The 24905-nt window shown below is 38.1% G+C and overlaps 1 protein-coding gene across 1 annotated transcript in view; it reads right to left on the bottom strand.

The window, feature by feature from the left end:
• The window catches only part of PLCB1 (phospholipase C beta 1), an 854020-nt gene that overhangs the window by 227011 nt on the left and 602104 nt on the right, over window positions 1–24905 (bottom strand). The window contains exons 8-9 of the mRNA XM_052650392.1: window positions 23775–23875; window positions 22377–22543 (exon numbers count right to left, since the gene is read on the bottom strand). Of these exons, the coding sequence (XP_052506352.1) occupies window positions 22377–22543; window positions 23775–23875 (268 nt within the window). The remainder of the gene's footprint in view (window positions 1–22376; window positions 22544–23774; window positions 23876–24905) is intronic.

Here is a 24905-nt window from a genome sequence, read left to right as displayed (position 1 = left end):
CTCATGTAGCTCAACACCAGAAAAATAACCAAGCCAGTCAAAAAATGGGCCAAAGAACTAAATAGACATTTCTCCAAAGAAGACATACAGATGGCTAACAAACACATGAAAAGATGCTCAACATCACTCATTATCAGAGAAATGCAAATCAAAACCACAATGAGGTACCACTTCACACCAGTCAGAATGGCTGCTACCAAAAAGTCTACAAACAATACATGCTGAGAGGGTGCAGAGAAAAGGGAACCCTCTTACACTGCTGGCAGGAATGCAAAGTAGTACAGCCACTATGGAGAACAGTGTGGAGATTCCTTAAAAAACTGAAAATAAAACTGCCATATGACCCAGCAATCCCACTGCTGGGCATACACACCGAGGAAGCCAGAATTGAAAGAGACATGTGAACCCCAATGTTCATCGCAGCATTGTTCACAATAGCTAGGACATGGAAGCAACCTAGATGTCCACCAGCAGACAAATGGATAAGAAAGCTGTGGTATGTATACACAATGGACTATTACTCAGCTATTAAAAGGAATGCACTTGAATCAGTTCTAATGAGGCTCCAGTTCTGGAGCTTATTTTACAGAGTGAAGTAAGTCAGAAAGAAAAACACCAATACAGTATATTAATGCATATATATGGAATTTAGAAAGATGGTAATGATGACCCTATATGCGAGACAGTAAAGAGACACAGATGTAAAGAACAGGCTTTTGGACTCTGTGGGAGAAGGGGAGGGTGGGGTGATTTGAGAGAATAGCATTTAAACATGTTTATTACCATATGTGAAATAGATTGCCAGTCCAGGTTTGATGCATGAAAGTGCACTCAGGGCTGGTGGCCTGGGATGACCCTGAGGGATGGGATGGGGAGGGAGGTGGGAGGGGGGTTCAGGATGGGGGACACATGTATACCCATGGCTGATTCATGTCAGTGTATGGCAAAAACCTCTACAATATTGTAAAGTAATTAGCCTTCAACTAAAATAAATAAATTAATTAAAACAAACAAGAAGAGGAAATAAGCAGAGGTGAGAATCCAGATTATAAAATATTACAAATTAAAAAGACTAACAAAATTATAAACAAACACCACTCATTAAATTTTTTTCTTTTGGAAAAAAAAAAAACACCATAGCAAATAATTCTCATTTTTATTGATTTGAGCATTATCACCCTTACGGCAGAAAGTGAAGAGGAACTAAAAAGCCTCTTGATGAAAGTGCAAGAGGAAAGTGAAAAAGTTGGCTTAAAGCTCAACCTTCAGAAAACTAAGATCAAGGTATCTGGTCCTATCACTTCATGGCAAATAGATGGGGAAACAGTGGAAACAGTGTCAGACTTTATTTTTTTGGGCTCCAAAATCACTGCAGATGGTGATTGCAGCCATGAAATTAAAAGACGCTTACTCCTTGGAAGAAAAGTTATGACCAACTTAGAAAGCATATTCAAAAGCAGAGACATTACTTTGCCAACAAAGGTCCATCTAGTCAAGGCTATGATTTTTCTAGTGGTCATGTATGGATGTGAGAGTTGGACTGTGAAGAAGGGTGAGTGCCAAAGAATTGATGCTTTTGAACTGTGGTGTTGGGGAAGACTCTTGAGAGTCCCTTAGACTGCAAGGAGATCCAACCAGTTCATTCTAAAGGAGATCAGTCCTGGGTGTTCATTGGAAGGAGTGATGCTAAAGCTGAAACTCCAATACTTTGGCCACCTCATGCAAAGAGTTGACTCACTAGAAAAGACTCTGATGCTGGGAGGGGTTGGGGGCAGGAGGAGAAGGGGGGAACAGAGGATGAGATGGCTGGATGGCATCATCGACTCGATGGACATGTTTGAGTAAACTCCAGGACTTGGTGATGGATAGGGAGGCCTGGAGTGCTGTGATTCATGGGGTTGCAAATAGTTGGACACGACTGAGCGACTGAACTGAAGTGAACTGAACTATCCTTGAATGATAAGAGATACATCACCTGTAAATGGGAAAACTGTTTACTCACAGTGTAAATCTTTTTACATCCAATAAATTTCTCAAAATAACTGATCAGTACATTCCCTAATTCTGGAAACATTATAGTTAAATCGTCTTTTATATTTTCCAGGAATTAATAAATAAATGAAAAGAAGAAATCTGGTTATTGGCTTTGAATGAGTGGAGCTATTTAAATGGAAATCTTAAATAGGAACAATTATCTGCACTACAAACTGCATAAAAATCTACTCTAACATGCACCTTGATTAATATCCATAATTACAAAAGGAAAAAGTGCTAAAATAGTTTCTCTTGCATTAGAAATGAGAAATGTGACACAACATTCCTCACACTGGTATATTTGTGTGACCAATTCCTAATAGAGGCAATAGTTTGTATCTTCAAATAACTGTCACCTACCAGGGTGATCATTTCAATCATGCTGATTGATGAGTACTCTTCAGTTACTACCTTTGAAGCCTTCCTTTGAAATTCATTTACAGTGGAATGCCTATATTTTTTCAGACTGGTTTCAATTTTGGTAAGCAAACCAAAGTCAATGCCACTTAGGGCCATATTTATTTCAGTAGGTAGTTTCCAACAATATTTTGAAACTTAAAACATGTAGAGATAAAACATTTATTTAAAAAATTGGATTTCTTCCTAGTTTTCTACTTCATCCCTTTTATTAGTAGGAATAAAGATCATATAGCAGGAGTACAAAAGATAAAGATCTGGGATGCTTAAATTAAGCTTTAGAAGCCAGGGTTAAATAGCCTTGCTAGGATCAGGGCTACTGGGGCGCCAGGTCCTGGGTCTTTCCATGCTCTGCCTCACTAGGACTTTTTAAAATAGAAAAAAATGGGTGTTATTTTTACTTATTTTTTTGTAAAGTGATTTTCAGTTTGTCATTTGAAGTTTGGGGTCATCCTTCATCTGCATTGTGTACAATAATCATTTTACTCTGATTAATGCCATTTTGCCAGCTTCTTCTCAAATGAGTTTCCGTTCCTCTCTCCCTCATCTCTTCCTTCTCCTCTGTCTGCTTACCTTCGACTCACTTAACATTTATTGAATCTCTGCAATGTAACGAATACAGAGAAATATAAAGCAGAGCAAAGCCTCTGCTTTCAAGTAGATCATAATGTAACAGAAAATAAGACCACTCACCCCTTGAACAGCAGGCATACACTACTCCAGAGTAGGACATGCATGTCTCTTTGTCATCCTTGGGAACTACCATGATTCTCTGTGCACAGTTGGTACAAAGTCAGGACTTACTTTGATAATTAGTGATTCAAAATAGAAGAGAAATGGTTTTGAATCTGGAAGATCACCAAGGATGGCATAATTTTGATTCTTCTATCTGCTTAGGTCGAATCATACAAAATTGTTAAAATCTGGCATTTTTAACCTACGTAAATGACAGTTTCATACAACCCAATCTCTACTGCTATTCCTCAAAGCACACAGTAAGTGCAGGTGTCTTTGGGGCCAACGAAGGAAAGTAATATGACTCCTGGAATAAAGTGTGCCCCAAGGAAAATTCACAAGTGTACACTTCTTCTAAAGGCATGCAAATATGGTGTGGCCAGAAATATCACTTTTTTATGGTGCTGCAGTGGACCCTGAGGCTGTGTTTGTGTCTGATATCTTGAGAATAAACATTCTTTGGTCTGATCAGCAACTTGTAAAAGGAATTAAAACAAACTGTATGCCAATATGGTATGGGTAATAAGTTAATTTTAAATTTTTAGCTTCAATTTCTATGTATTGCCTCTAGTACCTTATGTTGAGAAAGATTCTGTACCATGCTTGTGATTAATTTTTATGACAGTAATGGGTACAGGATAGAAAAGTTATGCCCAAGTGAGTATATTAAAATTATGGTCAATTTGTGCTCTGAAACATGCCAAAGAACATGTGTGAAAATTTTATTTAGTTCATTAATGAGGAAATCAGAAACATGATTAATCCATTTCAAAAGAGGCTATGAAATATTGACACATACATATATGTATGGCAGCACCCCCCTCAAACAAACAAACAGCACCAAAAACAAACTTATAAAAATATTGCTAAATTTAATATAAACTTGGTTAAAGTTCTACAGGTTAATTAAATGAATCCTTTGTGTTATCTACTCTACCTTTATTGTTTCCTGGAAATCGAAGATTTTAACATAATTTTTAGTATAGATTGACATCAGTAAAAAACAGAGTTAAGTAAGTCAGTGTTTGTAAGGATTATTTACAATTAATTATATCAAATAATTTAAAAATCCCCAGTGAAGGAATTCGGAGAAGGCAATGGCACCCCACTCCAGTACTCTTGCCTGGAAAATCCAATGGACGGAGGAGCCTGGTAGGCTGCAGTCCATGGGGTCGCTAAGAGTCGGACATGACTGAGTGATTTCACTTTCACTTTCATGCATTGGTGAAGGAAATGGCAACCCACTCCAGTGTTCTTGCCTGGAGAATTCCAGGGATGGGGAAGCCTGGTGGGCTGCCGTCAATGAAGTTGCACAGAGTCGGACACGACTGAAGCGACTTAGCAGCAGCAGCAACAGCCTCAGTGAAGGAATTTGCCTTCACTGAATAAGGACATGTTAGTTTGGAGGACAGTTCAGAATATGATTGCAGACTGCAAGTAGGCAGACACCTGGGAGTAACTTTTCAACCCCAACGCTTTGTCTTGCTAACTAAGGGAGCAAATATGCAAGACTTTTAATGTGTCAAATAATTAGACAGGGATATGTTGAAATCAAGAAAAGCCAGTGAGAAAGTAAAGATAGGGAGTTGGAGGTTTGTAAGTTACAAGGCATCAGCTAAAGGGGTCAAAAGTTCATTTGCAAAAATGTAGATGTGTTTGGCATAATGAATTAGCCTAAAAATAAAGTTCTGACTAGTAAAGGCTTTCAGAAGAAAACACACCCTTAGAGGATATTCTTTCGTTCCATGTAACTAACAGCTGGAATATTGCTGTTGCTGTTGACTTAAATGCACCAGTACATTTCCACCAATGTCTTACTGTTTTTGCAAAGCTGTTTATGATTTTTTCTTTCAGGTCCACTGAGGCACGCAGAAAAAAGAAAAGCCTTGTGAATTAAGATGGGGAAAACAGTGTTTTTCTAAACAAATTTGTCAAAATTAGTAACAGTACAAGATATGTGGATTCCTTTCCTGCCAGCGGTAACTGATCAGTGACAAATTCTTCAACCACAGGAGAGAAAACTAGATGGGCTCGTATGTTTCTTTCAGTTCTAAAATTCTATGAATTCAAGTGGTTAAATATATTAGTGATAATTACCAGATAAAACAAAATGTCATGTATTAGAACGAGATTATGAAACATCAAAATTAAAAGCAATGTGATGATTTTCTGGAATAAAATCAACAGGAAAAGAAGTTCAGAAGGATAATGCCAGCTGGCAAAGGCTAAAAATAAAGCACTTTACATATTTTCTTAATAAAAGATTGATATGCTTCCAAGTGGACATATCACTCTTATAATGGCACCTAAAGACCTTTATAAGCATATACATTATTTGAACTTCTTAGAACAAAGTAGGAAAAATATGTCTCTCACAGAATGTAGAAACAATGCTCTACAAAGCTTTTTGGTTCAAAAGACGTTCTCACGTATATTGAGAAAAAAGGCTGGTGATCAAAAGTGAAAAGATCTGATTTCAAAATGATGGTCCCTAATGGCCATTTATACAACCTGTCATTTCTCAGCAATATCTTTACTGCAAAGAAACTGGCAAATGTGAGGTGGCTTTGGAATGTCAAATGCCATGGCCAGGAACTGGACCTCTGCCTCCTTTGACCTCTCTCTGTCCCCTTGTAGATAGTGACTGAGGCTCCACTGGTGTCTTCCTGAACATGTCAGGAAGACGGAAATTTAAAATTCTGTTGTGACAAAAGGAGACCTTCCAGGGATGCTTTTATTTATTTATTTTTTAATTAAAAAAAGTGTTTGTTTGTTTGTTTGTTTTGGCTCTGCTGGGCCTTCGTTGTGGTGCACAGGCTCCTTGTTGCTGCTCTAGGGCTTTCTCTAGTTTCAGCAAGCACTGCTATTCTCTAGCTGCAGGGCTTTTTTTTATGGGAGTGGCTTCTTATTGCAGAGAGCAGGCTCTAGGCCATGGGCTTCCATAGGTGTACTGTGTGGGCTCAGTAGTTGTGACTTGCAGGCTCTAAAGTGCTGGCTCAATCGTTGTGGCACATGAACTCAGTTGAGCCATGGTATGTGGGATCCTAGTTTCTGGACCAGGGATTGAACCCATGTCCTCTGCACTGGAAGGCAAATTATTAACCACTGGACCACCAGAGAAGCTTCTATATCTTACAGTAAATCTAAGACATTCAGCTGGATGCATTTCATGTTTATATACTGGGGAACAAGCTATTCAATTGCCTTCTTTAAACCTGGAAGCATCCTGTGGACCTTGGGAACAATTAAGAATAGGAAGATCTGTGTCCAGAAAAGGGAGCTCTGGAGAACAGAATGGAACAATCTAAAGAGCTTTGTGGACTTGTTTTCTTATTTTCTCAAGTTCTGACACTCATTATATATTAACCCCTAGAAACCTACTTCCCACAGAACTTTCAAGCTTGACTTCCTGTTCCAGGCATCTAAGAAAAGATATTTCAGCTTAAGTCTCTACATCAAGAAGACACAGTTATCTAAACCTCTTTGCAATTTGTTCAAACACAGTAAGTGTTCTCTCAGTTTCATTTTCAGTCACTTTTTTTCCCACTTCTATTCTTTGTTGAATCTCTTTCATTTTTTCTAGACCATGTCTTCTTCCTTCATAGTTAGTTTTTTCATTTTAGTGTGAGCACATTTGTCAGTAGCTTCCTGAGAAAGGGTTCCTGGCTTTTAAATTTTTTTGAGCCTTGGATGCTTTAAAAATCGCTTCATGACTTTTGCATCCTTTACTGATGGTTTAGTTGGGTATAATATTGTAGGTTGGAGAAAATTTTCTTTTAGATTTTTGACAGAAAATTTGCTTCATTGTCTTTTAACTTCTAGTATGGCTATTAAGAGATTTAAAGACTTATTGATCAATCATCCTGAAAATATATATGCCCTGTTTTCTTGGGGCTTCCCTGGTGGCTCAGAGGTTAAAGTGTCTGCCTGCAATGAGGGAGACCTGGGTTCGATTCCTGAGTCGGGAAGATTCCCTGGAGAAGGAAATGGCAACCCACTCCAGTATTCTTGCCTGGAGAATCCCATGGATGGAGGAGCCTGGTGGACTATAGTCCATGGGGTGGCAAAGAGTAGGACATGACTGAGTGACTTCATTTTCACTTTCCTGTTTTCTTATTTGTTTATTTTGTCTCTTTGGAAACTTCAAATATCTTATTCAGTCCCAGTTTCTTAAAATTCACATTGATGTGCTTTGCTATCGGTTTATCCCCTGTGCTGGATATTCTTGGAGCCTTTGGAGTTGGAAAGCTATTTTCCTATTTGGAACATTTTATAAATTATCTCTGTACTTATTTCTGATCTCTCTCTTCTGGAATATTTGATCAGATTTTACATTTTTATACATATCCCTCCAAGTTTTTTTTAATTTCCTTGTTTTACTCTCTAGGAGCTTTCCACAACTTTATTTCCAATTCTTTGAATGTTTTGTTTCTGTTACCCTCTATTTAATATCCAAAAGTCAGTTTATGTTCTCTGACATTTCCATTAAAAATAGCATTTTTTTCCCCAATGGCTTAATATATTCTTTATCATTCTAAGGATATTAATGATATATGTATATTTGACGTTTTCTTCTCACTACATATTCATTGTTTTCCCCAAGGTAGTTTTATTCCTACTTATTTCTACTATTTAAGGAAGTTTTCCTTATATATCTAGTGATTTTTAATTGTCTATTCATATTTCAAATTGGTGGACTAATAAGTTAACTGGAATTTTCAAATCATCAATATATCTGAAAGTGAATGTTAAAAGTATGAGAGCTAATAAGGCATTATTGTAGAGGGATCATCAGTCTTTGTCTCTTTGGAGTAACCCATAATGTCAATACCTTGAGCTGATCAAGTCCTGAGAAATCTGTCTAATTACTTGCAGGGAGAATAAAACCCTGGAGGCCAGCCTTCCAGAGCCAAATGTGGGAAGAGGTAGCCAGTATGTTTATGATCCGTATATTGCTTTGCTTTCAAATGATAGGTAGCTCTGCTTTCACCTGGGGTTCTTCCCCAGACCCTCTGTTTTCTTGTCTCCAATAAGTGAACCTTTAGTTTCCTTCCGGGTGGGAATTCTATGTGTGTGTGTGTGTGTGTGTGTGTGTGTGTGTGTGTGTGTGTGTGTGTGTGTGCGTGCACACGCGTGCACATGCTTTGTCACTCAGTTTTATTTGACTCTTTGAGGCCCCATGGACCATAGCCTGCCAGGTTCCTCTGTCCACGGAATTTTTCAAGCAAGTTCAAGGAGTTCTGATTATTCCTTAAATAGCTTTCAACAGATACTCCTTATTTTAGACTGCGGCTCTAAACCCAATTCAGAGGAAATTAACATGATCAATTTCTGAGACTTTTAAGGTTTTCACATAATAACTTAGGTTGGTCCCCAAAGTCTCACCCAGTAACCTATGATCAGTTTTCTCAGATATGATATTGCTAGAAACCTATATGTAGCTGCCAAAATTATGAGGTTATTGTCTCTCATCCTATTATTATTTCCACCCTTGCTCAATTATGCCTTAAAATATCTCTTTAAATGCAATTTTCATGTAGTTTTAAGAGAGAATTTAATTATATGAATATGTCTGGACCATTCTATTTATCCTGTTTCATGATTTTTCTACTACACCAGACTGCAAATTTTTGCTAATGAAGTTTAAAAAGTTAGATTTCATATGCTTTGTTCTTTAATCCTCCTATTTTTAGGCAAAAAGAAATAAAATGAGAAAAACTGAAGGCTTTCTGTCACAGACCTGCTTTACCTAGCCAGGGGTTCATGATGAATCTCCTTGGTTTTCTTTAATTCATCTATTTTTGGTGAAAAGTATGCAGTGATTCCTATCACCACAGATGGCATTGTATGGATAATTTGTCAGCCATATTTTCCATGCTGTATCTTTTCCCAGGTAGGAGGTCAGTCACAAAGGCAGCCTGAGCTCCCAGGTACTTATCAGGTGGGAGTATTTAACAGGTGAGATATTTCCTTTCTTCTAAGACCCTCTTACCCTTCTCCAATACAGATGGCAACAAAGCATTATAACTTTGTCTCAGGGAATGGAGGGACAGAGGAGAAGGGAAACTAAAGAATACCTTTTCTATTTGGTTCTGAGGATACTCTATTGGGTTCCTTGTCCCCAAGTCTAGGGGACATCCCAAGTCCTGAAGAAAGAAGCTTATGGCTCCTTTCCACAGAGATGCTCCAGAAATTTCCAGGCCCTCATATTCCCCAGCAGCTGGAAAAGCAGAAGAGTTGTATTTTATTTTTTGGCCCTTTGGCAAGGCGGTGACCTAGTTCCCAGAGCAGAGATTGAATCTGCACCCCCTGTACTGGAAGTATGGAGTCTTAACCACTGGACCACAGGGAAAGTTTTATCTTTATTCTTTCCCTCTGCCTAGCACCTGAGGGAAGCACTAATCAGACAGCATTAAATGTCTAAAACCATGAAAATAGAAGCAGGGGACTAAAATAATTCACAATAGAGTAAGTCAGTCTTCAAACAATAGAAGAGTTGATTGTCCTGCCTGACACTGACATATGTTACCTGCTCTATTAATACTTTCTCCGACTAACTTCTTTGATCAGGATTGCTAGAATTTCTTTTGAAATTCACAAGTAAGAAGTTTATTTGAAAAAATCCATAGGCCCTTGTCTTCTACCCAGAAGCTTATAAAAGTGACTTTCAGTGATGTCAGATAACAAAAGCTGATGGTCCTCCTTGAACTTGATGAGGAGGCTGATGGCAAGTCTGTAGCACTCTGACCAGGAGGGAAAAGGACAGCAGGGAATGGTTGTAAGCTAATCTCTAAACAGAATTCAGGATTCATTACTAAGGTGCCTTGTTTTGAAAGTTTCTGGTCAGCCTCTCTCTTGTTCAGTGTATGTGTTTTACTTGGAAATGACCTCATCATGGCATCAAGGTAGCAACATGGGACTGCTGCTGAGTTCATCCTGAAAGCAGACATAAGGGAACAGTGGCACAGTGCTAAAGTAAAAAACAATGATAACGCTATGAAGGGCTAAAAGAAGATGATATGGCTGTCTATGTTAAAAAAAATAAATAAAAAACTCTAAAAAAAAGAATGTATTCTGACTTGAAAGGAAATATACTATATATATGCAAGCAAGATGGTAAAGAAAAAGAGAACCAGCTTTTGAAGAGTTTACTGAATTTAGTCTATCTCCTGTATATTACTTAACAAATCTTTATATACTGTTTGTGTACTTAGTCGCTTAGTCATGTTCAGCTCTTTGTGACCCCATGGATTTGTAGCTTGCTAGGCTCCTCTGTCCATGGAATTCTCCAAGCAAGAATACTGGAGTGGATTGCCATTCCCTTCTCCAGGGGATTTTCCTGACCCAGGGACTGAACCCATGTCTCCTGCATTTCCAGTAGATTCTTTACAGTCTGAGCTACCAGGGAAGCCCATATACTGTTTACTATAAGCAAATATTCATTCCATCCTCACAGTAACTCTGTGAAGTGGGTACTATTTTTATGCTTATTTTATGAATGAGAAACTCCAGGCAAGTAGCTTGCTCAAGGTCACATGGCTTACAAGTGAATAAAATGGGACTTGAATGCAAAGCCAGGTTTTGTGTTCCATGCCATTAACTACTATGCTATCCTGCTGTAGAGCACATACTCTAGTACTGGAAAAAGGCATCAATAAATCATCACCATCATCATCATCCCAACAGGAAGGGCTAGCATTACCTGGGCAGTGATCATGTGCCAGGCACAGAAATCCTATAAGAAAGGTACTTTTTAATTCCCATTTTCAGTTGAGCAAACTGAGGCTTCGAGGTTAGCAACTTGTCTAAGGTCACAGGGGTACTCAACGTGAGTGCTGGAGGCAGTGCCAGGGCAACAGAAAGGCAGATGGTAGTGAGTGTGACTGACGATGTTTAATCTCCATAACTTTCCCAGCACTGGCCTGGATGAGAAACAAGGATGATGAAAAGGAGAGAACCCTGCCTCTGTAGCAGTTGGCTTCAATCTGGGCACCACAGATTAGTCCTAAAAATAGCTCCAAATGTGACTAAGGAAGCATTTTTTCCTGTGATTTACTTATCTCTCCAAAACGTGTGACTTTAATCTTTCTGTTAAAAGAAGCTGGGCTCAGGCAGGACAAATGACCCATCTGGCAGAGGCATAAGGAAGGATTAGCTCTTTGATTTGGCTTTGTCTATCAAGGTCTAAAATTCTTTTCCAGACTTAATTTACATTCTATTCTCTGCAAGTAATTTAGAGGCAACCGCTAGCATTTTTATTCTTCTACTCACGAGTCTAACTCTTAGAAAGAAAAATAAAACACAACAAAAACATGTTGTGCCAAGGTAAGGACAGCAGAAGTGCTAAACAGAGGCTGTGATATTGCTTTGTGGGTTTTGAAAAAAAAATATGCAGGTAACCTTTCAAAAGGAATAGCCAAATGCTTGCAAATATCTTTCAAGGCTGGAAGCACAGAGAAATCTCTACAAATTATGCTTTGGAAGACAGATGGCCTAAGAATCCTCACAGCATTATCACACAGTTGAGCTGGGCAAACTGGACAATATGTCTGCCAGCTAGCGTGGCCACCAGCCTCACTTTTTTGAGTCAAATGCCAATTGGGCAGGATCTGGCACTCACATGTTTGGATGTCACTGGGATTAGGCAGTTGAAAATCCATTCATCATCATTCAACCCCTGCTCTTACTGTAATGATACCAGAGCATGTTGGAAAGTTACTGGTCCCACGGCTTAGCACCTCCTAAAACCATTTCCAAGCAGAGCCCTCAGAATTAATTTCCTTGGCTCATATTGGTTCTCAGTGCTGTGACTGTGATGTGTGTTCTGCTAGACCAGCTAGGAGAAAGTAAGTGCAGATGGTTCAATATCCCAGGGCTCACCAAAATTTATTTGCCTGATTTCAGAAATAATCTATTAAATGCTCCCTGTTTAATTATCTTTTCTCAGGCACAAACTTTTCTGTTTGCCAACTAGCTGTGTTTTTGGGTAGTACGTGAACTTTGCTGGCTTCTTTGTCTATTTTACCCATTTCTTTCCAATCCTGGAGTTACTATACTCTATGAATGTCCTCACACATTATTATTTTATCTTAGGTTGGAAAGTGTCATGCATTCTTAATCTATCTTGATGGCAAAAACTGCTCTCTCTCTCTCTCTCTTTAGTCGCTCAGTCATGTCCGACTCTTCTGACCCCATGGACTGTAGCCCACTAGGCTCCCCTGTCCATGGGATTCTCCAGGCAAGAATACTGGAGCAGGTTGTCATTTCCTTCTCTCTATAACCATAACTATATAAAAATATAAGCCCAAGATACCAATGATAATATCCATTAAACGGATATGCGTTCTGCAGATCAACCTCATGACCCAGCTCTCATGGCTTCTGTGCCCCTGTATGTAGTTCTACTTGCATTCAGTTGAACTTATTAATGTGGTTTGTATGAAAGTTCTTAATAATAAATAACACCTCGCTTTGAATTAGCACTTTCCCTTTTTTAAAGTATTCTCACATCTGCAATTTCTTTTCATCTCACTGTTCTACTTGGTAGGTAAGACAGCATTTTATTATTTAACAGGACAGATAAACTTTGACTGAGTGAGATTAAACAGTTCTTTTAAGTTAACATGATTAGATAAGAACAAAATCCAGATTAAAACTCCACATTCTTAAAGATGGGTTTGGAGTGTTTTTTTTTTTTTTTTTCCACTAGATTTATATAAGGGCTGATTGATCATTTAAAGCTAGAGGTACACAGAGGGTAGTCTATCACATTTTATTAGTGCACCGTCACATTGCTCTATCAGAGGAGACCCTTCACAATGAATCTCAGTCATGTTCAACTCTTTGCAACCCCATGGAATGTAGCCTGCTGTGCTCCTCCGTCCACGGGATTCTTCAGGCAAGAATACTGGAGTGGGTAGCTGTTCCCATCTCCAGGGGATCTTCCTGACTCAGGGGTCGAGCCTGGGTCTCCTGCATTGCAGGCAAATTTTTACCATCTGAGCCACCAGGGAAGCCCACTGACAATAACACAAAGGAAACCAAAATGTTCTAGATCCTCCACCAGGACGTCATGTTCCTTGGTTAAGATGGACACTGGTTTTGCCCAGGACTGAGATGATGATGCATTATTAATGGCTGCCTACTGTCTTCATTCTCACTTCCTATATTACTCTATTTGTGCTATCTGGGATCACATCTCAAATAAACTCTTTCGATTCTTTTCCCAGAGTCAGTTTCTGGAAGAATCTAAACAAAGAGAAGTAGCAACATGAATAAGAAGCATTTTAGGGTCCTTTTCTACATTTAAGGTAGAGTGTTAGGTGAGGAGTTTGATTTTTTACAAACATCCTCATTTGTCTTCTTAAAATTGTGCTATCCCTGCTCTGCAGGTCATTTTGCTTCTGTAACTGGAGTCCTACAGATGGCACTGGTTCAGAGAGACAGGCCTCCTACCATCTCTACAATGAATGAATGAAATGATTGGTCAGTCTCAGCTTTCTGACATTAATTCACCCTTTGCCATGGCATATATTTCAGCTTTTTTGTGAAGCATTAGGGCAGACAGCACACAGCTCACTTCATCTGGCTTCCTTGTGGTCATCATATGTTTTCCATGGAGTTGATTCCCTTTGCATTCAATTTCCTTCCCACTTATTTGGTATAAAATCAACTATCAGCCAAACTCAGCTCTGGCACACTTTGGGGCCAAGTGCCTGTGGCTTCAAGGCCTTTCTACAGCACAGTGCGACTGCTAAGCTGTTTCTTCTAACTGAGTCATTGGCCTCCACCCTACCCCTGCTGAGAAGGGAAGAGATGTAATACTGACTGCTAATGCTTTTTTGTGATGGGAGCGCTAGAGATCTAGAGGAAAACAGCCATTATCTGCTTTGTGCCAATAGTTCTCCCATGCAATGGCAACATATCTTGGGAAGGCATAATCTGATGAGGGAAGGAGGTTTTTAAAAAGACTTGGCAGACGGGGGTGGAATACACTACCAATTCCCTTCCCCACCTTTTAAAACTTGCATTTGTTTTTGTCTTTTATCATATAAACAACCAGACTGGTTGTTTTCTGAACAGAGGCCATTTCAGCTGTGAATGAACCCAGTTGTGGCTTTCTGGCTAGAGTTGTGATTCTTAGCAGACACTGAGGTTACTGAGAGAAAAAGACCAGGACTCCTGGACCAGGCATTTGCCTTCCTCAAGCCCACTTCCTGCCTCCTGGGAAACAAGGAAATGCAATCAGAAAAGGAAATCCAAGGAAGTTACCAAGTGAACTAACAAACAATGGACTCATAATGGCTCTCTAGAAAAAAACATTTTTTTTTTTCATTTCTGCCAATCTCAAATATTTCAGAGAAGTCTATGAACACATGAAACACAGAGTTAAGAGGAGCTTGGAATACTCACAGAAGCTAATGTCATTCTTCTATGACCTTCCACAGAGGCTATAAAGTCAATAGGTGGGATTTAAAGGGGATCATAATCAGTAAAATACTAGAGTGGCTTTTCAGCAGCTTTCTCAGCATAGGAACTTAATTAAGGCATGAAAAGAACTGGCTTTGTCACACAGCTTTTATCTGTCTTTGTCTTTTGGAAAGAAAAACTATCTTATTTGAGTTGACACTGTTCATTGATTTCTGTTCTTTTATTTCTTGTAGTGCTGCACAGATCATCCATATAAAAATATATACGTGAATGCCACCTTAATGGTGAGACAGATCATTAGGCCAGTCAATATCTCCTCCAGATGAATGGTTTTAAACTGAGCATCTTGAATCTCCTGGGGTTTGGCAGAAGTGCCTTCCGAGGAAGGTATGGAGCAGAAGAGGAAACAAGAGTAGGGCAGCTGTCTTCAGCAGCAATGCATGATCCCCAATTCAGCCAAACAGTGCTTCTACTGGTTGGAAAAACCGAAAGGTGTTTTTACACATTGACCAATGAGTGAGCCATTATTAGAAGAAACAGACACAAATAAAAGTATGCTGTGTCAATGGCGATCTGAGAACCACTGCTATGGATGCAAATTGCTAACTTCTAAACAGATGACACTGCCTTTTCTGAGCAAGTCCTAACAGAGGGCTCCACGTGGAGTCCAGAGTAGTGCAGAGAAGTCTGCATTGGGACACAGAAAATACAGTTCTACTCTCAACATTGTTACTTCCTTAGCTGCCTCTTCTACCACCTGTGAGATGGGGCTAAAAGGATAAGTTGCTTGTAGACAAGAGATCCTGTAATTTTGAGGCTTCGAGCCAGGACTTCAGGAGTGATAACAGCTAAGACCTTAGTGACAGGTGAGAAAGGATGAGCCATGAGCGCAGCCCTTTATTTATTTGTTTTCCTCTCGGTGTTCAGCTACACTGACCTTACCCATCTTTCACTTTAGATTCTGTTAAGGCCATTTGGAGAAAAGTGTTTGCCTTAGTTTAGGTTCCTCTAAAAGTAGGCTTTGAGATAAGAATTTGAGTGCAATAGTGGCAGGAACAGTTAGGGGAGTGGAGAAACGAGAAGGGAAGAAAAGGCAGCTAATAAAGGGAATGTTATAAAGTAGGTGACAGTTGTTGGTAACTGGGTTTCAAACCTACTTGAGAGCTTTGGAGGATACGGAGAAAACTTATTCAACTGTCCCACACGGTGGGCAAGGAAGAGAGGTACTGCTTCCTGGGGGAAATTTACTCCTGGGGACATGAAGTCCTGGACACTTGGCGGCTGGCTGTAGTTGGGCTGAGAGAAAGGCCTGGAGAGTTGCAGAAGGTGCTGCGGACTAAATTGGAACCGTGAATGCCAAGGGATATGGGATGAGCACTGATGTTTACTAGTATCAGCCCATTTTACAGATGAGGAACCTGAAGTTCAACAAGACAAGTCAAAGTCACTTAACTGGCTTAACCATAACACAATACCAACTTCTTTTTTAAATTATGGCATGTTTTACTTCTTGAGGATAAATAATACACATTTATAAAAATAATCATCATTTTGATAACTTCTACCTAGTAAAGAGAAATGGTGCTGAGAAAATAATGATTTTTAAAATTCTAGCAGGAAAATTAAGTGATAAAGTAAATACTAAGATTCCAGTATAAATCCTTATACTTTAAAATATAATTATAATTTAACTTTAATAAAAATATAGATAAAATATTTATTGAGTCAGAAATGAACATTTCTGCACAAAAACGACTTGCCATATTTTTTCAGGTTTCATCATCAAATGAGTCTAATTTATTATTAATTGCAATAAGTTAAATAAGCCTGTTAAGCCAAGACACAGCAGCATTCTGGAAAGTCTTGCCCAGTGCACTGAATCTCACTTTCAGACCTGTAAATGGGTTGAAATTATTTGGCATAAATACTAATTCTTATTTTTTCATTAGTTCAGACCAACAAGAGTTCAATGGGCAACAGTTAAGATATGCAACCTTCTTATCATTAGCAACTTATTTAATTCTTCCAGTAAATCTCTCAGAATATTTTCAAAGATGAGCAAACTAGGGGGTGGAAACGGTCAAAGGTTTTAATGGCTTCTTAAGGTATCATAATAGGTGGATAAACTGTGATGATAAGTTGTTGATTTCTGACCAGTTTTAGTGAGACAAGCTGTTTTATCTGCCTGGTGACTAGTCTTTTTTCCAGGTAGCACACCCAGGCTGAATTTCAGGGAACCACCTCTCTCCCACTCTCAGTCCAAGTAGTTTAGGTATCTGACTCTTTACTGGCTCTAGGGGGAGTCATGTGACCAGTGTTTGTCCAATTGGTATACTCCATCCTCCAGGCCACAGGGGTCCTAGTTCAGGAGTGGTCCTGGGTGGCTGTTAAGCCATGCTCTGGTTTCTGGGATTTTGATGGAACTATGCATAAGAGGAGTTTCTACATACTGAGACTGGCGGGCCTGGAGCTGCTGGTGGCTATCTTGCCAGGGGAGTCCACCCAAGAATTACAGTCAGTACAGAGAACGTCACTGGGAGATGAAAGATGGGTCTTGAGGACATCATTTGAGTCTCTGGATATAGTTATGCTGCAAGTCATTAACACACTTGCTTTTTGCCTTTATGCACCAATTATAAGCATATATGTTTATATGCATCAATTTCTTTCTGTGCTTCAGTTTCAGTTAAGTTTGTCATTTTTCAACTAAAGGAGTTCCACCTAATACTGCAGTTGGCAAGACTCCCAAACCCAGTGCCCAATCTAGCACACTCTGAGTGCTTCTTGCTGCTGATAATAATGACACAATATAGTTCACTTGCAGGAGTTTCTTAAAATGATATGGAAAATACAATGAGGTTTTTTCTAAGTGTAGGTGGATTTGGAACAAAAATGCTTTCTATATCTGAACTTCCATTTGCTTGGTTTAAAACAAAATAGCTCTGCTATTATTCATTTTGAGTTTACGTATTAAGCTATTAACTCACAGTATATTAATAATTTAATTGCAACAAAGCAGGGAAGCTTTCATATGCCACACCTGGTAAAAATTTAAGGGAAAGAACATGTTAAAAAAGAAAATTACCTTGAAACATTTGCTAATATTATAATCTACTATATTAATTCAATTGCTTAACAAATACGAACAACTTTTTTTCACAGAAGAATAAAAGTATGAGCAAATTAAACTGTTTTCTTTTGGTTTGGCAGCTTAAACAGTATTTGGTCTTCTTTCACAGACATAACTGCTGAATCTAGAGGTCTGTAGTCTGTTACCTAAGGTACCAATACAAATATTTCATTTTTCATATGAATTTTACTCACTGCCTTCCTTCTAAAGAATTTAAGTGATAAAAAAAAATTAACAGTTTAAGAAACATTAGTCTTCAAGCTTACATTCATGACCGTTCAGTAGAGGCAGGGGTCATTGTTGTAGCCCTATGTTAAGCATAGTTAGGCCTCAAGTGCAAACAACACGGTAAGGAAGAAACATTTGCTGACTTGGGGTCGCATGAATTTTTTAGTGTGTGATTTTAAATTGTAGAAATAAATCTAACTCCCTTGAGAAGAGTAGCTTCTGCAACAAGATTCCAACTCTGTGCAACCCAAACACATGAACGTTTGGCCTTAGACAGCACAGAAACCTTCCAATTATTTATAACCAGTGCATATCCACAGAGACCAAAACTCCAGCGTGGAATGTGGATAACACACTGATGATAGCAGCACAGAGCATCACCAATGGTCAGCTCTTCCAGGTTTTCATTTCATGCTTCCAGGTGCTGTGCCATCAGTCAGCTTACATATGCTCAGTCTTAGCCATTAGGCTTTTAGCTACATTAAAATTTTTTCACTTAAATAAAAATTACCCTCTATGTTGAAATTACATAAAATGCACATAATACTGAACATTAGCATATGTCAAGTTTGTGTGTTGCCTATTTGTTTCACACCTAACTTTAGAATACTTTCTTGATATCAGAGAGTATAAGTGTATTCTCAGTTGGTGCTAGTGGTAAAGAACCAACCTGCCAATGCAAGATTTGCAGGAGATGCGGGTTCGATCTCTGGGTGGGAAAAATCCCCTGGAGGAGGGCATGGCAGCCCACTCCAGTATTCTTGCCTGGAGAATCCCATGGACAGAGGAACCTGATGGGCTGCAATCCATAGGGTCACATACAGTTGGACCTGACTGAAGCAACTTAGCATGCATGCTTGTATATTCTGTATGTATCTTACTCCCATCATTTTATATCAAATATAGGCAAATATGGAAGTGTATTTTTTCAGATTAATGAGACTGAGTTTGGGGGTCATTTTAATTAATGCTTGAACACATTTGAGGAACTAGGCAAAATGTGAAGTACAACAGAAAAAAATATAATATTAAATTTTACTACTTATTCTCTTAGGTGTTTATTGATTAAAATGGAAACTTACATTACCATATGTAAAATATACAGCCAATTTGCTGTATGGCTCAGGAAACTCAAACAGGGGCTCTGTATTAACCTAGAGGGGTGGGATGAGGCAGGAGATGGGAGGGAGGTTCAAAAGGGAGGAGATATATGTATAACTGTGGCTGATTCATGTTGAGGTTTGACAGAAAACAGCAAAATTCTGTGAAGTAATCATCCATCAGTAAAAAATAAATTAATTAACAAAAGATATTAGCTCATTGACTGAAAATTAAAAACTGCTTTTTTGAAGAGTATCTTGGTATGAGATCTTAAGTAAGTCATTTGATCTCAAAGACTTGGTTTCCTTCTTTGCAAAATGATAATGTATATTCTGAAAGTCACATAATAAATGAAAGCTAATTTCCTTGCATATCAATCAATGAAGCCATATAATAAATACTTCATTAAAATGTACTTTGTTGGACATATAAAGGAGTTCCTAAAAATATGTTAAAAGTCAAACATCAAATAATATGAACTGCAAAGTCAAATAAAACTTTGAAAAAACTTGGGAAAAATATCTTAAAGTCTTGGGTACTAAAAAATTGAGGTCTAAGCCAACTATTTCTTATTACTACAAACACATATTTCAAAATTGTTATCCTTTTGACAATGTTATAACAGTTACTAGAAAAACAAAACAATCTTCTCTAATCTTTGTTGTTCACATAAACAGAGCCAAAGCAGCAAACAAAATGACTTGGTGTGAGACATTACAAGTTCATCTTCCTATTGAAGTTTTGGGACTGAGAAATGAATGCTGTGGTTATGAAAAATAATTTATCGTCTGTATTTTAGAAAAGTGTGTTTACTTACCACTCTGTAAAGCATAAATTTTCATTTAGATCAAATGACTCTTCTATTAATATATTAAATTTTCCTTTCCTACTTGAAAAAAAAATCACATCAAGGCTGACATGGAGACTCACAATCAATTACCATATTAAGGTGTAGAAAAAATAAAGTTATAGAAAAATAAATTGCTATTTTATTTCCTAAATTTTATTTATTTATTTATTGGTTTTGTTTTGTGAGATCTTAATTCCCTGACCAGAGATTGAACACAAACCCCCTGCAGTGGAAGCATGGAGTCTTAACCACTGGACCACCAGGTAAGTTCCCAGAGTTGCTGTATTAAATATACCTGAACTATATATGTCTGCATGATTATGGAATTTATATCTAGTATGGCTGTAAAACGGGACTAAACACTCTTGCATCTGCAAGAGTCTAATCTTAATTTCCATTAGAATCAAAATTGGTTTCTCCCAGATGACAGAGTTTTACGACAACCTATCAGAATATTTTCCTTTGTATCCTCTACTTTGTCTGAGTCACGTATGGGGGTGTCACACATTAGATGAAGTCTGGACCATCAGCAATGTGGTGCGAGGGGATGAAAAAAGGGCACAGTTTAGATTCTGAAGTGCCTCGTTGGTTTCACAAAAGCTTTTTGTTTTCCTGGTGTCACGGGCTGTTTTTAGAAGTCTTGTCGGACTTGTTAAAACACTTAGTTATTTTTGGTGAAGTTTGGATTTCAGAAGGGAACTGTCAAGCTATCCATGAGAAATTTCCGAGGAGTCTCTGGTTTAATGATAGGGAGAACTCCCAACTCTATGGCATCAGGGAAGAAAGAACATCAGATCTGAGGAGGCTGGAGGGCTGGCCTGGCAACACCAGCATGTGCTGTTGGGCCAGTCGTTTCCTTCGACGTCAGCAACGGTAAGAATGATGCTACAACAAAGGCAAAGTGCCTGACAAAGAAACTTAGACTAGAATGAAAATATGTAAAGTAATAAAACTAAAAACTAAAGTAAATCATCTCTAAATTCTCAACTAATAACATGTAGAATAGAATTCATGATAAGATATTACTTTGATATTAATGAATACTTCCAATTCTCATTTAGAGGACTAGTTCCAGAAAAAATGCAATATGCTAAAATAACTTTTTAATTTACTTTTATGATAACTATTCTTATTAATGACCATAAGCTTGCCAGAGCTGACTGTTACTTATGAATTACTTGCATATTAACAGGCAATCTATTTCTTTTTAATAATTATTTAATTTCACTTTATTTTCTTTACTCCTTATGGAATATTGTCCAAGTTGGACAATATCTAGGAAATTTACAGTAACATTAGTAATAACATACTAATTTTCTCAGTGAAGGAATTTCAATCCAGATGAGACTTGGTCACTAGTGATAAAGGAAGAACTGATGATCCAGTTCAGAGACAATGCTGCCACATATTAATACAATTAGAAACTCCTTGAAACTGAATTTTCATGATCTTATTTTTGCAAGTCTTTTCTCTAGAATCAAAGATATAAATATCTCAATAACTTTCAGGCAATTTAGTTCATCTATCCGATACCAGTTTTTTTCCCTTACATACACTAATTTTTTTAAGCACAGAAGGACAAAGTTTAAAATATTGTTTCAAGTGGAAAAATTCAATAGTGTAAGCTAGAATAAGATAAGGTTCTAATGGATTGAATATTCTCTTCAGTTTTAGTGATTTAGAAATATCTGTGGGTCATGTCACAAAACTAGAAACAGAACCAAAAGGGTAATTTTTAAGATAGTGAGTTTCCTGTCTGAAGAAAGATGCATTCAGTCATGGGCAAAATTTAAAACAAAACAAATGATTAGACATTTAAAAAACAATGTTGCATACACACTAAGTCACTTCAGTTGTGTCTGACTCTTTGCAAACCCATAGACTGTTGCCCACCAGGTTCCTCTGTCCAGGGGATTCTCCAGGTAAAAATACTGGAGTTGGCTGCCATGCCTTCCTCCAGGGGATCTTCCCAGCCCAGGGATCGAACCTGCATGTCTTAAGTCTCCTGCATTGGCAGGTGGGTTCTTCACCATGAGCACCAACTGGGAAGTCCCCAAAATAATGTTACATACACATGTATACATAACAACAACACAAACATCACATAGTGATGGTGATGGCTTTGTTGTTCAGTCGTGGCTGACTCTTTGTGACGCCATGGACTGTAGTCTACCAGGCTCCTCTGTCCATGGGATTTCCCATGCAGGAATACTGGAGCAGGTTGCCATTTCCTTCTCTAGGGGATCTTCCCAAGTCAAGGATCAAACCCAGGTCTCCTGTAGTGCAGGCAGATTCTTTACCAAATGAGCCACCAGATAAACATCACATACCAAACTTTAAAAAAAAACACAACAAAACCCTAAATGACGCTTGATGTCCGTGACTATGAAGAGTGGCCCACTCACAGTTAGAACTCGAGCCTCATTCTGGTGTGGGAAAAAGTGAACTGACCTTTTTTGGCGAGGCTGTTGTTAGGTTCATACTTCTCAATCAACACTTGGACTTGCTCTTGCTTTAAAGGTGGGTAAAGTATTTCATTTAGCCGGGGATCTCGCTGCTTGAGGTTGATAAAATCCATCATCTGATCAACTGTAAGGTATGGTTTGCTTTTGGCACCACTAAAAACAGTTAAATACCAGGAAATTAGCAGGTTTTTCTGTCAAGTCTCATGCATGTATTTGCATTTAGCAGCGCTGTAGAAATAAACGCCTGCCATACCTGGCAAGAGCATGCTATACTGGAATTCCTATCTTGCCCTAAACACACTGTGTTGCTCCATCACAACCACTGTATCTCTGTGGGATGCAAACACTTTGCAATGACTGCCACCAAATCCCAATGCCCTTGAACTATACCAGATACAAAAGAAAACCACAGTAGGGAACATGCGTTCTGTGTGTGAAGGTGTGGCACTCTCAAGGGAACATAGGTTATGGGTTGCTGTTTTGATTATGATGCTAAACTGGTTTAGTCATCAATTTCTCATATTCTGCTTAATCAACCTAAAGATTTATTTATTACTCATTACTAAAAAGAACCAATATGATTGGGCACATTCTCCTTTTCATTAAAATTATGCTTCAGTAAGAGTCTATAACTCTGCAGTGTCGTGTGATTCAAACTTCCCATTTCAATCCTGTTGACAACCAAAGACAAACAAGTTCAGTGGCACAGATGTTGCAGATGTTCTATCAATAACTGATGGCAATGAACTCAGCAAAGTACTGTGCTTGATTTCCATATGAAAAAAATCTTTATTTAGCCTATCAATTTTGGAGTGGTCTGTCAGCATGTAGATTTCACTATATTAAGGTTAAATTGCTACTTCCCCATATTTGCCTTGGTGTTTTGATTGGTTTCTTAAAAAAAAAATCATTTACAAAAAGTAATGTCTGTATAATTTCTAATATAAAAGAAAATACTTTTCAGCCGGGGGGGGGGGGTGGTTTTAGTGATCTGAAATTCTCATTTCACTGATGCAATGCAGAGAAGTATGATGACAGGTTCCCGGTTCAGCATTCTTTCAACAACATGAGTCTATCTCTGCAAAGACTCTTGCCTACATGCCGCTCACTAGCCATAGTCTTCAAACTATGCAGAGACCTCCGAGAATATTAAGACAATGACACCCTACAATAAGTCACAGCAAATTTCAATCATTACAAGCAGTGATTGAACCTCAGAGGTAGGAATGCGTGATTGTCTCCAACAAATGACGCAGAAACACTGCTGTTACTCATTGTACAAAGAATTTCTGACATCTCCCTCTACCACTTTGCTGCAGCCACACTGAGTACCACTGAGTACCACTGTAAGCAGGAACAAACGGGTTAAAATGTATTCTCTTACAATTCGGAAAAGATGTTATCAATTTCAGGTCGAGGACAAAGGTTGTTCAGGAAAACTCTGTACACTTCAGGAGTGAAATCTTCTTGAGGTATCGAATCATTCTGGGGAATAAAATAAGAGGGTCAGTAAATGGTCTTTTTCTTCATTATCTTTCCTCCCTGTTTTGTCTCTCTTTCCTCCTTCCCTCTTTCTTTTCTTTTAAGTGCTCAGGGTAAGCATTCAGAAAGCATCTATGGGGCTAGCATTACAGGGACACTAGTTTTTGAGGTATCAAAAGCTCATTTTCTGTTTTCTCATTATATTTTAAGCTTAAGAGTTTTCTCCTTCTGAAGGGATGTTAAGGCAATTTCTAAAGTAAGTTAGACCTAGTGAAACATGATCTGTTCAGAAATTTTTTTCTTTTAGGTTGCTTTTCCTGGTGACTTTAATCTCATTTTTAATTGTGATAAAATATACAGAACTTAAATATGTCATTTTCACCACTTTTAAGTGTGCAGATCAGTGGCGTGAAGAGCATTCACATTGTTTATGTGCTGTTTAGCAGACTTTTGAATGAATGCATTTTTCTTTCAAGAACCTGGAGAAAGATATTTTCAAAATGAAAACATAAGATTCCAATTTTGTGTCTTTTTTTTTTTTTTAAACAGTGTTCTTTCTTTCTTAAGTAAACTGATAAGTTGCAACACAGTTTTCATAAGTAGGACACCAGTCATTTTTTGTCACTAATTCCTCTCAGTTCTACTGTTTAGAAAGCAAGTCACTGATATAAAAACTGACTTCTGTGACTTAACTTTCTGTTTAGTGCGGCTGCCATGGAAACTGGAAGCATGTATTCCAGCATTTGTTAACAGGAAGGACATCTTCATGCCGCTTTTCCTATTTCGGGTATGTGTTTATGTGATTATTTTTATTTTTAAGCCCTTAAAGAAAACATCCTTCCTTTTACCATATTCATGTTTTCGTAAATATACTTTTATAGAAGTATCTAAAAAATATTGTCTGAGACTGCACTGCTTGCTAACAGATAAGAAAACAGCTCACCACTTGGCAAACAGCAGAAGTCCTATATTTGAGAAATGAACACATAAAATAACATTTTCTTTATTAAATTGATTTATAGAGCAGGAAAAA

The sequence above is a fragment of the Budorcas taxicolor genome, chromosome 13, assembly GCF_023091745.1.
Source record: "Budorcas taxicolor isolate Tak-1 chromosome 13, Takin1.1, whole genome shotgun sequence".
NCBI lineage: Eukaryota > Metazoa > Chordata > Mammalia > Artiodactyla > Bovidae > Budorcas > Budorcas taxicolor.
The sequence above is the reverse complement of the archived record's forward strand: the minus strand, read 5'-3'. Positions and strand labels throughout refer to the sequence as shown.